General features: G+C 48.5%; 1 protein-coding gene across 1 annotated transcript in view; it reads right to left on the reverse strand.

Moving 5' to 3' along the window:
• Positions 1-13,756, reverse strand: part of TNFRSF13B (TNF receptor superfamily member 13B) — a 29,610-nt gene extending 15,854 nt beyond the window's left edge. Inside the window, exon 1 of the mRNA XM_067717380.1 lies at positions 13,561-13,756. Coding sequence (XP_067573481.1) covers positions 13,561-13,576 — 16 coding nt within the window. The 5' untranslated portion in view covers positions 13,577-13,756. The remainder of the gene's footprint in view (positions 1-13,560) is intronic.
• Between the last annotated feature and the right edge of the window lie 288 nt (positions 13,757-14,044).

Consider the following 14,044-nt stretch of genomic DNA (forward strand, 5'->3'; position numbering starts at 1 on the left):
AGCAACCATATAACAGACATATACACGACACTGCACTCAGCGACGCAGACTACACATTCTTCTAAAGTGTCCATGGAACATACTCCTGGACAGACTATATATCAGGTCACAAAACAAGTCTTAATAGGTTCTAAAAGATTAAAGTAATTCGAAGAATCTTTTCTGATCAAAGTGGAATGAAACTAAAGGCAATAACAGAAGGAAAATTGGAAGGTTCACAAATATGTGGAACTTCAACAACACACTTTTTTTTTTTTTAATTTATTTGGCTGTGCCGGGTCTTCATTGCAGCATGCAGCATCTAGTTCCCAGACCAGGGATTGAACCTGGGCCCCTTGCATTGGGAGCAAAGAGTCCTAACTGCTGGACCACCAGGGAATTCCCCCCAAAACACTCTTAAACAACCAGTGGGTCAAAGAAGAAGTCACAAGAGATATTAGAAAATATCTTGAGATAAATGAATATGAAAACACAATGTACCAGAAGTTATGGGATACAGTAAATGTAATGCTGAGAGGGAAATTTATAGATATAAATGGGTACACTAAAAAAAGAAGAATCTCTCAGATCTTGACCTATCTGTATACCATGAGGAACTAGAAAAAGAAAAGCAAACTAAACCCAAAGCAAGCATAAGGAAAGATTAGAGCGGAGACAAAAAAGAGAATAGAAAAGCTGCAATATGGACTCCCCTGGTGGTCCAGTGGTTAAGAGTCCACCTTCCAATGCAGGGGACGCAGGTTCAGTCCCTGGTTTGGGAACTAAGATCCCACGTGCCGTGGGGCAACTAAGCCTGCGCGCCACAGCTACTGAGCCCGCACACTCTGGAGCCCGCATACCGCAACAAAGAGCCCACGTGCCGTGGCCAAGATCCTGCATGCTGCAACTAAGACCTGATGCAGCCAAATAAAGATAGAATTGATTAAAATAATAATAATAAATTTAAAAGAAAAACTGTAATAGAGAAAATCAACAAAGCCAAAAGTTGGGTTTTTGAATAGATTTACAAAACCAACAGACCCTTAGCTGGATTGATTAAGAAAAAGAGACGAAACTCAAATTACTAAAATCAGAAATGAAAGTGGGGCATTGATACGTATCTTATAGGTTATAAGAGAGTACTGTGAACAATTGTGCACCAACAAATCAGGTAATCTAAATGGACAGTTCCTGGAAACATACAATCTACAAAAACTGATACATGAAGAAAGAATATCTGAATAGACCTGTAACAGGTAAGGAGATTGAAGCAGTAATAAGAAACCTCCCAACAAAAAGCCCAGGACCAGGGCTTCCCTGGAGGCGCAGTGGTTAAGAATCCACCTGCCAATGCAGGGGACGCGGGTTTGAGCCCTGGTCTGGGAAGATCCCACATGCTGTGGAGCAACTAAGCCCGTGCGCCACAACTACTGAGCCTGCGCTCTAGAGCCTGTGAGCCACAACTACTGAGCCTGTGTGCCACAACTACTGAGCCTGTGTGCCACAACTACTGAAGCCCGTGTGCCTAGAGCCCGTGCCACAGCAGTGGCTTCAATGAGAAGCCACGGCGATGAGAAGCCCGCACGCTGCAATGAAGAGAAGCCCCTGCTCTCCACAACTAGAGAAAGCCCGTGCACAGCAATGAAGACCGAACGCTGCCAAAAATAAATAAATACCGTTTTTTTTAAAAAAAAGAATGTGATCATTAAAAAAAAAAAAAAAGCTCAGGACCAGATGGCTTCACTGGTGAATTCTACCAAACATTTAAAGAAGAATTAAAACTAATCCTCAGACTTTTTCAAAAACGTTGAAGAGGGAGCACTTCCTAACTCTGTGAGGTCAGCATAACACTGGTGCTGAAGCCTAATAAAGACATCATAAGAAAAGAAAATTTCAGACCAATATGCCCTGTGAATATAGATGGGAAAATTCTCAACAAAATACCAGCCAGTCAAATCCAACAGCATATTAAAAGGATTATACGTTATAACCTAGTGGGGTTCATTTCCAGAATGCAGTAATAGTTCAACACATGAAAATCAATAGATGTGGGCTTCCCTGGTGGCACGGTGGTTGAGAGCCCGCCTGCCGATGCAGGGGACGCGGTTCGTGCCCCGGTCCGGGAGGATCCCACATGCCGCGGAGCGGCTGGGCCCGTGAGCCGTGGCCGCTGAACCTGCGCGTCCGGAGCCTGTGCTCCGCAACGGGAGAGGTCACAACAGTGAGAGGACCACGTACCGCCAAAAAAAAAAAAAAAATTAAAAAAAAGAAAATCAATAGATGTAATACACTTCAAGAATGAAGGAAAAAACTACATGCTCATTTTGAGGCAGAAAAAGCATTTAACAAAATTCAGCACCTTTTCATGATAAAAACATTCAGTAAAGTAGGAATAGAAGACAACCTCCTCTACATGATAACAACCATGTATGAAAAACCCACAGTTGACAGCACACTCAGTGGTGAAAGACTGAAAGCATCTCTCCTATGACTCGTAACAAAACAAGAATGCCCACTCTTACTACTTCAGTTCAACATAGTACTGGAAGAGCAATTAGGCAAGAAAAAGAAATAAATGTATTCAGATTGGAGAGGAGAAAGTAAAATTATCTGTTCATAGGTGACATGATCTTATATGTAAAACCTCTAAAAATTTCACACACTAAACACTGTTAAATATTCAGCAAAGTTGCAGATACAAAAGCAACACAAAAAATCAGTTGCATTTTTCATATACTTGCAATGAACGATCCTAAAAGGAAATTAAGAAAACAAATCCATGTTCAGAGACAAAAATGAATAAAATACTTAGGAATGAATTTAACCAAGGTGGTGAAAGAAGTATACCCTGAAAACTACAAAACGTTGCTGAAATCAGAGAAGATCTAAATAAAAGACATCCCATGTTCATGGATTGAAAGACGATGTTAAGATGTCAATACAATCCCTAACAAAATCCCAGTGACGTTTTTACACAAATAGAAAAACCCGTCTTAAAAATTCATTTGACCCTGAATAGTCAAAACAATCTTGAAGAAGAACAACAAAGTTGGAGGACTCATACCCTGATTTCAAAACTTACTACAGGGCTTCCCTGGTGGCGCAGTGGTTGAGAGCCCGCCTGCCGATGCAGGGGACGCGGTTCGTGCCCCGGTCCGGGAGGATCCCACATGCCGCGGAGCGGCTGGGCCTGTGAGCCATGGCCGCTGAGCCTGCGCGTCCGGAGCCTGTTGCTCCGCAACGGGACAGGCCACAACAGTGAGAGGCCCGCGTACCGCAAAAAAAAAAAAAAATTCAAAGCTAAAGTAAACAGTGTAATAATGGAATAAAGACAGATACTCAGAGCAGTGGAATAGAATAGAACCCAGAAATAAGCTCTCCATCTATGGTCAGTTGATTTTCAACTGATGGAGGAGGGGGGAAAGCAGGGTCTGTCTCAGTCAAGAGGGAAAGATAGAAGTTCTCAGAATGATGGTGAAGGGAGTCCCTGGGACATGGCCTGGAGGGCAAGGGGGAGCCCTGTCTCAACTAAAGTAGGAGAAAAGTGGAAGGAACATCTCCAGTAGAAACAGGGAACCGTATATAAGCGAGTCTGCTTGACCAGTTGACAGGCTGGATCTGCCCCAGAGCTGGGGGTGAGTTCCTGAGACATACAGAGAAAACCAAGGAGTTTCAACTCCAGGGAGGTCACATGGCTCAGCTGTGAACAAAGTTTACATCGTCATGTTGGAGTGAACTACAATCAGGGAATAACTCTGACTTTGTGTCTACAATAGTCACTCACTTGTGAGAGGGGACACCCCTAGACCACTGTCAGTGAACAGGGCAATGACAGGACTTATAAGACAGGAAGGAAGGAGGGAGAAAAACTGCAGAGGGTTTTGCATAGGGGGCAAATGGATTAGCTGGCAGCAAAGAGGGTGATCTCTCCTTGAGCACGTGGTGGGCTAGGGGGTCTGAGAGAGTTTCAGCAGCTTCCACATTCTGGGTGACAGGTCAGAGAATTACAGTGATCATTTACAGTCTCTCTTTTATGAACCGGGAAGGAGGAGGAAGAGAGAAAGGTGGGGATGACCGTTTCTTCCCATTGTAATTTCTGCCTCCTGTTGACTCATTCTGAAAACCGATTTCCCATGGTTCAGTGACAAAATGTGTGTGAGCACAGCCGTGCCTGTGGAGGAAGCACAGCTCTGAGTCACCAGCCAGCCAGCTTAGGAAAGGCTGGCAGCACAGCCTCGGGTTTTCTTTTCTGTAAACGGGGACTATGGGTGCTCCTTTGCAGAGCAGGTTTCCTCGAGGACGTGCACATGACATGCATGGAACTGGCCCGAGGTGCGGTTGCCAAGTGGTAGTTATTTGGATAAAGTGGTTTAAAATATAATGGATTAATTATAATCATTTCATAATCAGCAAATCTGCACTCCAGGCCTGGGAACTGCCCCCAGAACCTCAGCTTGTGGCTGAAGCACTATAACTTCCGAAAGACACTTGTCCCTGTACGCTGCCGTGTCACCTGACCTCTCCTCTGAGATGTCTCAGGTGTGCCTTCCTGGATGGCCATGTGGCCTGAGCACCTTCTACCTGGTAGTGTTTCTTATTTTGTAATTTGACATCTGAGGGTGTAGCCATCTACCTCCTTACACTGTCTCATCTCCGAGCCCAGTGCTTCTGTAATACCAGACACACAGTAGGTCCTCGGCCAATGGTCACAAATAACCAAATACTTTATACAGAGCTGTCCTCAGTGAAGACATGTGGAGTGGTAAGCAACCCTCGTGCTTGTGCTGTGTTAGCATTGCATAATGTCTGAGTTTTGTTCTGCCCCCTCCCCTGCCTGCATCTCCTCCCTTCAAGTAGGACTCAGGGCAGAGGTGTCCTGAGGTTGGGGGTGGGGTGGGAAGAGCAGAAACCCTGCCTTTTGCTTTCAGAACTTAGAGGAAAGGATTTTTGGCACAAAATGATTGGGCCAGAAAACAGCACAGAAAATAATTTCTCCTAGATTGAAAAAAACAGCCCGAAGATTTAAGTGTGAAATAGAATAAAATTTTAAAAACTTCTAGAGAAGAAACCAGTCGATAACTTCTTTATAATCTTGGAGTATGAAAGGCCTTTCTAACTGTGACCCCAAATCCAAACTCTATAAAATACAAAATTGATAAAATAGACTACACAAAACAAACAACTTCTGCATGGCAAAAAGCAGCTTAAGGAGGAAAGTCCAAAGACAAAAATGGGAACAAAACACTTGCAACTTGTATCTAAAGAGTAAGCAGACGGGCTTCCCTGGTGGCGCAGTGGTTAAGAATCCGCCTGCCAGTGCAGGGGACACGGGTTCGAGCCCCGGTCTGGGAAGATCCCACATGCTGCAGAACAACTAAGCCCATGCCCCGCAACTCCTGAGCCTGTGCTCTAGAGCCCATGAGCCACAACTACTGAACCCAAGTGCTGCAACTACTGAAGCCCGCGCGCCTAGAGCCCGTGCTGTGCAACAAGAGAAGCCACCGCAATGAGAAGCCTGCGCACCTGCAACGAAGAGTAGCCCCTGCTCGCCACAACTAGTGAAAGCCCACACGCAGCAACAAAAACCCAACACAGCCATAAATAAATAAAATAAATAAATAATACAAAAGGAGAAACACATGTATAACAAAAGAGTAAGCAGAAAGGAAAAGGCCAGCCACCCGACAGAAAATTGGGCAAAGGTAATGAACAGACAGTTCACAGACAGGGACGAACAGCATAAATTTGTCTGGTCTCATTCCTAAGAAACAAGCAAATTTGAACTACGCTGAGACCATCTTCTCCCTAATAGCTTGCTAAAAATCCAGAAGTTTACTAACACCTCCTGTTGGCAAGGTCACAAGGAGAGTGGCACTCATTCACTCTGGAAGGAGAGGAATAGGGATAACCCTCGAGGGGGGACACTTGGCAACATTAGTCAAAATGACTGATGTTTTTACCTGCTGATATAGTGATTAATCTCTGGGATTTATTTCAGAGTGCAAAATGATAATTCATTGCAGCAATGTTTGTAATAGCAGAAGATTGGAAGTAGCACAAATGTCCATCAGTAGGGGATTGACTGAGTATATACACTGGACTATTATGCAGTTATAGAAAAGGGGTGAGGAAGCTCTCTGTATGTTGCTTTAGAAAGAACTCCAAGATATATTAAGTGGAAACACAAACACAAGGAGCTTCCATGGTAGCACAGTGGTTAAGACTCCACGCTCCCAATGCAGGGGGCCCAGGTTCGATCCCTGGTCAGGGAACTAGAGACCACGTGCATGCTGCAACTAAGAGTTCACCTGCCATAACTAAGGAGCCCGCCTGCCACAACTAAGACCCGGCGCAACCAAATAAATAAATAATTTTTTTAAATAATAAAAAAAGAAAAACAAAACAAGGTCCATAACAGCATGGCTCACAGTCTCCCTTTTTTTTTGCAAAAAAGGAGAAAGTTCTAATCTAGATTTATAGGTATTAGTATATACATAAAGAAACACTGTAAGGAAACATACAAAACCAAAAACAGTGTTTTAAATAAAATACTGAAGAATAAATTGAACAAAACAAGTACAAAACTTGCACATTGAAAACTACAAAACATTCCTGAAAGAAGACCTAAATAAATGGAAAGATATTCCATATTCATGGATGGAAAGACTTAATATTGTTAAGATAGCGGTGCTCCCCAAATAATTCTGCAGTTTCAGTGCAATCCCAATCAAATTCCCAGCTGGCTTTTCTGCAAAATTTGAAAAGCTGATCCTAAAATCATATGGAAATGCAAGAGACCCAGAAGAGCTGGAACAGTTTTGAAAGAGAACAAAGTTGTAGGACTTGCACTTCCCAATTTCAAAACTTACTACAAACCAACAGTAAATAAGACAGTGTAGTACTGGCATAAGGACAGACGTGAGTCAGTAGAGTAGACTTTAGAGTCAAAAACTAAAGCCTAACATTTATGGTCAATTGATTTTCAACAAAGATACCGAGAAGATTCAACGGGAAAAGGATAGTCTTTTCGACAAATAGTGCTGAGACAACTGGGTAAGCCACCTTCAAAAGAATGAATGTGGACCCCTAACTTACACCATACACAGAAAGTAACTCACAGTGGGTCATAGACCTAAATGTAACCAGACAAGTTTTAGAAGAAAACAGGAGTAAATCTTCATGATTTGGGGTTAGGCAGTGAGACCGAATGCACAAGTGATTCAAAAGAAGCTTGAGAGACTGGACTTCATAAAAATTTTAAACTTTTGTGTTTCACAGAACACCATCAAGAGAATAAAATGATATTCCACAGACTTGGAGGAAATATTTCCAAATCATATATCCGATAAGGGATTTGTATTCAGAATATATAAAGAACGTTTACAACTGAATAATGAAAAGACAAATAACACAGTTTAAAAATGGGTTAGGGGGCTTCCCTGGTGGCGCAGTGGTTGAGAGTCCGCCTGCCGATGCAGGGGACACGGGTTCGTGCCCCAGTCCGGGAGGATCCCACGTGCCGCGGAGCGGCTGGGCCCGTGAGCCATGGCCGCTGAGCCTGCGCGTCCGGAGCCTGTGCTCCGCAACGGGAGAGGCCACGGCAGTGAGAGGCCCGCGTACCACAAACAAACAAACAAAGAACAGTGCAGCTGCTTTGGAAAACAGTCTGGCAGCTCCTCAGAACGTTAAACACAGAACTACCATGTGGCCCAGCAATTCCACTCCTAAGAGAAATGAAAACATGTCCACCCAGATACTTGTACATGAATGGTCACAGCAGCACTGTTCATAGTAGCCAAAAAGTAGAAACAACCCAAATGTCCGTCAACTGATGAATGGATGAGTAAAATGGTCCATCCATACAACGGAATGTTATTTGGCCACAAAAAGGTATAAAGTACTGACACCCTACCACATGGCTGAACCTCAAAAACATGCTCCTGGAAGAAGCTAGTCATCAGACAGCACATTCCATTTTTATAAAATGTCCAAAGTAGGCAAATCTGTAGAGAGAGAAAGTAGGTCAGGGCCAGCCTAGGGCTGGGGGTGGGGAGGTATGAGGAGTGACAGGGGTTTTTTGGGGGTGACGATAATGTTCTAAGATTAGATTATAGTGATGGTTGCACAGCTCTTAAGCAGGTGAACTTTGTGGCACGTAAAGCATCTGAACAGAGCCGTTTATTCTAGAGGGGGCAGGAAAGCTGGGCGGACAGATGACCAGGAGGACAGGAAGGCTGTGTGATGTACCTTTTTATACTTTGTGGGCTTCCAGCCTGTGACTACCATCTATTCACAAAGCAAACTTATAAAGCAAGAGGCTGGGAATCCCCTGGCGGTCCAGTGGTTAGGGCTCGGTGCTTTCACTGCCGGGGCCCCAAGTCGATCCCCGGTCGCAGAACTAAGATCCCACAAGCCACACGGCACAGCCAAAAAATATATATAAATAAAGAAAGAAAAGCAAGAGGACCTAAATGAGGAGTTTGGGATTGGCAGGTACACACTACTATATATAAAATAAACAACAAGCTCCTACTGTAGAGCACGGGGATCTGTATCCAATATCCTGTGATAAACCGTAATGGAAAAGAATAGGAAAAGAATATATAGGTGTATAACTGAGTCACTTTACATCAGAAACTAACACAGCATTGTGAATCAACTGTACTTCAATTAAAAGAAGATAAGCAGAGGACCACACAAAACTGAAGAGACCCCTGAGCCTTCTCCCATTTGGGGAGGGGAGGGTGGAAGCTTTCACCACCCCACCCACAGGGAAGCGATGGCCCGTGGACAGCAGGTTGGATCGGACGAGGGCAGCCTAGGAAGCCTCAAAGACCCATTCCTGGTCAGAGGGCACCGAGCCACTGGACCTGACAGGGACACAAGAGCCCACTCGGCCAGATGGCAGACTCCCAGCTGACCAGATGTCTGCGCTGTCCCTGCCCGCCCCTCCTCCAACACCACCGGAACCTACATAAAGTCCCAGAACCATCATGCAGCCCCAAAGGAGGGCAGGAAAAGCCCCAAATTGACACTGGCCAGCAGAACAGAAGCCGTGTTGACCATGGGGAGAAGGGGAGAGCTCTCGCAGGCCTGGGTTTGTGGGCCGGGCTCATGGCCTGGGCTCTCCCACATCCCGGCTGTCTGCCCGTCTCCCTCACATGCCTGGCTCTGTAGGCGCTGGACCAAGAAAGGCCTCTGTGGTCCAGTTAGTTTGAAAAACATTGGGCTAAAGAAAGCCAGTTTTGTTTTGTTGTTTTTAAGTGCAGCCCTTCTCAGCGCCTTTGCTTGTGGCCCTTCAGGAGGGGCTCAGGCAGGTTCAAGGCCTTTCTGTGTCTTTCTCAGGGACTTCTGCTGGGGGAGAGGCTCTCCTTCATTTTACGACCGAGGAAATGGAGCCCAGAGAGGTGAAGGGGCTCCTCCAAGGTCACACAGCGAGTCGGTGGACAAGGGGAGGCAGGCCCGACTCTGCTGCTCCTGGCGGCCTCTGTCAGTGCCAGGTCCCAGTTCTGACAGGTTCCCGACTCGTGGGCCTGGGCCTGGGCGGTTCCATCCTGTGTCAAGGCGACCTCTCGTTCCTTCCTGGTCCAACTCTCTCAGAGATCTTAAACATCCGAGCCCTTAGCTGGGAACACATCTGGGGATGTGGTTGCTTGACACAAAGGATTCCCATCCAAAGGATTCACAGAGGAGATGTGCTCCCTGCCAGGCGTGTGGTGGACAGAGCAGCCGTGGCCCCTCCAACCCGGCCGTGGGTCCTGTCTGCACAGTGAGGGGCGTGGACCCTTCCACCTGCGTTAGCACCCACGCTTCCAGACTGGGGCCTTTGAACAAACCTTCAGAACCTGCCCTGATAAAAATTCTATAGGATAAATGATCCGGTTTCTTTGATTAAAAAAACATTTAAAAACAGCAAGGGAAAACATGAGACAGAGTGGAAATGTTCTAGTTTAAAACGTATAGCCAAAACGATGGTGTTTGGATCCTGATTGGAACAAATCATCTGGAAAAGACATTGACAAGACAGTCGGGGAAGTCTGAACATGGGCGCTTTGGTGACACAAAGGGATCATTCTTTGCAGAAGTTGTCATGGCGTGAGAGTTGTGGGGGGTTTTGTTTTTTAAGGAGTTTTTCTTTTTAAGGGAGACATACAGAGGTATTTACAGATCAAAAACGCACTGTTTGGACTTGTCTCTAAAGTGATCCAGTGGGGTGTGGGTAATCCTGGAAGTGTGGACAGTGGTCGACATCTGTAGGAGGGCCTGTTAGACACTCCTGATGTTTAAAACACGTCCTGGCCCGTCTGGCTGTGGGTCCTGGGGCCAGCTTGGGGTGGGAGGGAGAGGGACTTCCTGACTGTGAGGCCGACCCTCCAACCTTGCGGCTGCTCTCGGGAACGCAAGGCCAGACCCCCAGGGCCCCAGACCCAGGGCTCTCCACGTGCACAGGCGCGGGAGGCCCCGGGGCAGCCCGAACTTGCCCGTCTGCTGTGGGCCGCTTCCCCTGCGTCCCCAATGCCATGCAGAGACCCAGGCGGAGCCCCTTGCGCCCACCCCCACCTCCCCGGCTACTCACATGGCTCCTCCTGGCCCTCCCAGCTCCGGCCACCTCGCCTGCTCCGGCCCAGGCCACTCATTACTCAGGACGTTTATTATTAGCCTAGATTTGATTAGTGCCCGGGCTGCACTTCCTGGGTTTCCCCCCCAGCTGTAGGATGTAAATCAGCGGCTCCCCTCCCTCCGCGCTTGCGCCCTCTGTCTCGGGAGCTGAGGGGTGTGGGCCCAGCCCGATGCTCCAGGAGCCCCCCCACCACCACGCTGTCCGCTGAGCCCCCAGGGTGCACTGCCCATGGGCCTGGTCTCCTGCCCCATCACACACCCCAGGCTGCAGCCAGGGTGGCCTAGCCTCCAGGCATTGCTCAGGGCCCTTCCCCCTTTACAGCCCTTTCCTATTTCACTGCCCCGTCAGCTCCTCTGCTCCTTCCTTCAGGCTCCGCTGAGGTGTCAGTTTCTCTGGGAAGCCGTTCCTGACTGCCCGAGGCCGGGTGAGGTGCCCGTTCTCTGCTTCCTGAGCCCCGGCCTTACCCCCGTCAGAGCCCTTGAGCGGCTGAACTGGAGTCTCGGCTCAGCCACGTACCGGCAGGAAGCCTTGGTGACAATTTACTTAACGTCTTGGTGCCTCTGTTTCCTCTTCTGTGAAGTGGGTATGAAGGTCCAGGTGGAGATGAGAACGGGATGTGTGCTCAGTTCAGGCCTCAGAGCACTTTCCTGGCGCAGCGAGTTCTCAGGGCTCGGTGTCCAGACGAGCACTGCTGCCCTCGTCAGTGGTCACTTTACTCCCGCCTTCCCAGCCTCCGCGGGGACAGGGCTGGAGGACGGCACGTTCAGGAGTCACAGGAAGCCCGTGGAGTTTGAGGGGGACTCAGGGTGGAGGGAGAGACCAGGCGGCCCAGGAGGATGTAGGGCAGGGCTGCTGTGAGTGGTGGGTCGCGTGGCAGAGGAAATACGAATGACTGGATGACCTAAAAAGCACCCAGTCTCATCAATAATCAGAAAAGCTGGTTTTCATCCACCCGGTCGGCAAAGTCTTAAAGCGCGGTAATACCGAGAGGAGGAGATCGGGGGAAGCCTGAGCTTGGGCCTGCGGGAGGGAGCGTGTTGGTACCTCTGTGTGGAAGGGGACCTGCCAGGGTCCCGTAAGATGGAGAACCTACGCCTGATCCCTGACCCCAGAAGCTCTCCTCCAGGGGCCACAGACGCACGAGTGTGGAGCAATGGAAACAGAGCCAGTGCCCCGCCCCCCCCGGCAGCGATGGCCGAGCACGTGAAGCTCGAGGGCCATAACCAGGAATACTACGCAGCCGTCAAACAGAGTGAGACAGGTCTGTACGCAGTGACGTGGAGAGATTGTCAAGACCGATGGTTGAGTGAAGAAAAGTAGTTTGTGGCATGGTTCTTGCAGTAAGGGGCCTTTCCGTGAGACAAAGACGAACAGGCCTCCTTGCCTACGATTGTGTGCGCACAGGCGTGGCAGAGCTATGAAGAGGACGGGCACGATGACAGTGATCCTGCTGGGTAGGGCAGGAGGGGACCAGGTTGGGGATGGGGTCCGAGGGGCTTCAGCCCTGTTTGTAACGTTTTTATTTTTACACGGAGGTACATATTCCTTGTGTCAGTGAAAAGTAACAAGCCCACGGCTGGGCTGTGTGGGGAATTTGTGAGCCGGGGCAACCACAGATGCTGTCGCCTGTTGGAGAGGGGCAAGCCCAGCGTCCCTGTGGGATGACCTCACCGCGTCCCTCCGCCCCTTCTGCTTGCACACCTCCGGGGCCGGGGCTCTCACCGCCTCACAGAGCAGCTGGCTCCCAGGGGGTGAGCCGACTGTGCCTCAGTTTCCACAGTCACACGCGGTCTCGCCCGGTGAGACCGCCCTTTGGAGTTTTAACACCGGCGCAGTTACCCATGAAATGAAAACCAAACAAAATCCAGCCTGGCTTTGGGCGGCGAGAATGGAATGATGGGGTCCCCAGCGTCTCACTGCTAATCACAGCTTGTTAACGCTTTTGCTTAAACGCTGTTTACAATTAATGGATCGTATGGACTTTCTGTTTTCTTTAATTAGAGGTGTAATGTACGCGCAGTAAGAGGCAGTATTCTCAGTGGGCAGGCCAGTGACCCTTACCTGTGTGCAAACCCAGGCAGCACTCCCCAGATCAAGACCTAGAGCATTTGCAGCCCCCAGAAGCAGCACACCCCACCCCACCCAGCATAACCAGTATTCTGACGTCTGTCACCACAGATGCATTTTGGCCGTTCCTGAACAGGGAACATACGAACAAGATGGTCCACTGCTTTTTTTCTGGCCTCTTTGCTCCAAGTTAGATTTTAGGACACCAGACAGAACAAGCTGGGGGACCTTTGGGGGTCTCTGGGGGCCTCATTTTCCCCTGCCCAAACGATGATCGTGGAGCTCAAACAGAACCGCAGCCCGTGGGACCTCTCCCCCACCGTGCCGCAGGGATTGTCCCGTGGGACCCCCCGTGCTGGGCTCCCTCAGAACAGGTGCCGAGGCTTCTGAGCCTCATTCTGAAACCAGCCCTTTCTCAGCCGTCTCGCGGGAGGCTCGGGATCTAATTTTAAGCTCCACAGTCAAGGGGACAGAAGAGTTTTGGGACCTGGAGCAGAGACTCTGTTACCTCAAGGTTGGGAGCTGGCTCTGTTACATGTGTCCTTAAAAAGGTGGAATGAGCGCGCAGTGAAGAGAAGTTCAGGCGCTGTGCGAGGAAATGCAGCACAGAGGACCTCTCCCTCCCAGCGGGAGGCTTGGCTGCGGGCCGTGAGCTGATCTGGGCGCCCGCGTGTACGTGCCGCCACGTGATGGGGTTTGCCTTATCACCCCCCCATTTTTTTCTTACAGATGAATAAACACACTGTTAACAGGCTCCTTTTTCCACTTAATATATCCTATCAATCAAGTCCTTATCTTTTTAAATGAGCTCTTCAGTGGTCACCAGGCAAAACGAAACTGCATTGCAGACGCTATTCTAAACATTCCCCGCCTTCATTTCGTACACGATTTACCTTCTCCGTGTCTCATGCAATGGCTTGAATTCCTTAAGTGGAGTTACTTGGCCAAATGAACGTTCCGGTGGGACTGCTCCACTGTCCGCATGTGCCTGTGAGGTTTGGGCCCAGAGCTCCCTGCCCCCAGACCTTGTGTGTGCCTCCCTGGGGCCTGGTGTCCGCTGCCCCCGTGAGGCCACGTGGCTGAGTCTTCTCTGAGAGAGTTCCAGAGGCAAGACAAAAGCAAGAGTCCAAAAAAGGACATTTCTTAGAAATGCAGCGAAAGCCCTGATTTTCATGATGCCAATTTACATATACGACTCAGATGTGCTGAATTTCCTACGTGGCTTTGATTTGTACTAATTTCTCAGAAATGCTAGAGACCGGTACTTTAGCAAAACCCACTTCAAAGAAGGAAAAAACCCACTTCAAAGCGGCTTCTTCACAGTGAATTCCCAACCTTTTGTGGGAAGACCTATTTCCCATTAAAAAAATTTTTCCC

Source organism: Pseudorca crassidens, chromosome 19 (genome assembly GCF_039906515.1).
Source record: "Pseudorca crassidens isolate mPseCra1 chromosome 19, mPseCra1.hap1, whole genome shotgun sequence".
NCBI classification, from domain to species: domain Eukaryota; kingdom Metazoa; phylum Chordata; class Mammalia; order Artiodactyla; family Delphinidae; genus Pseudorca; species Pseudorca crassidens.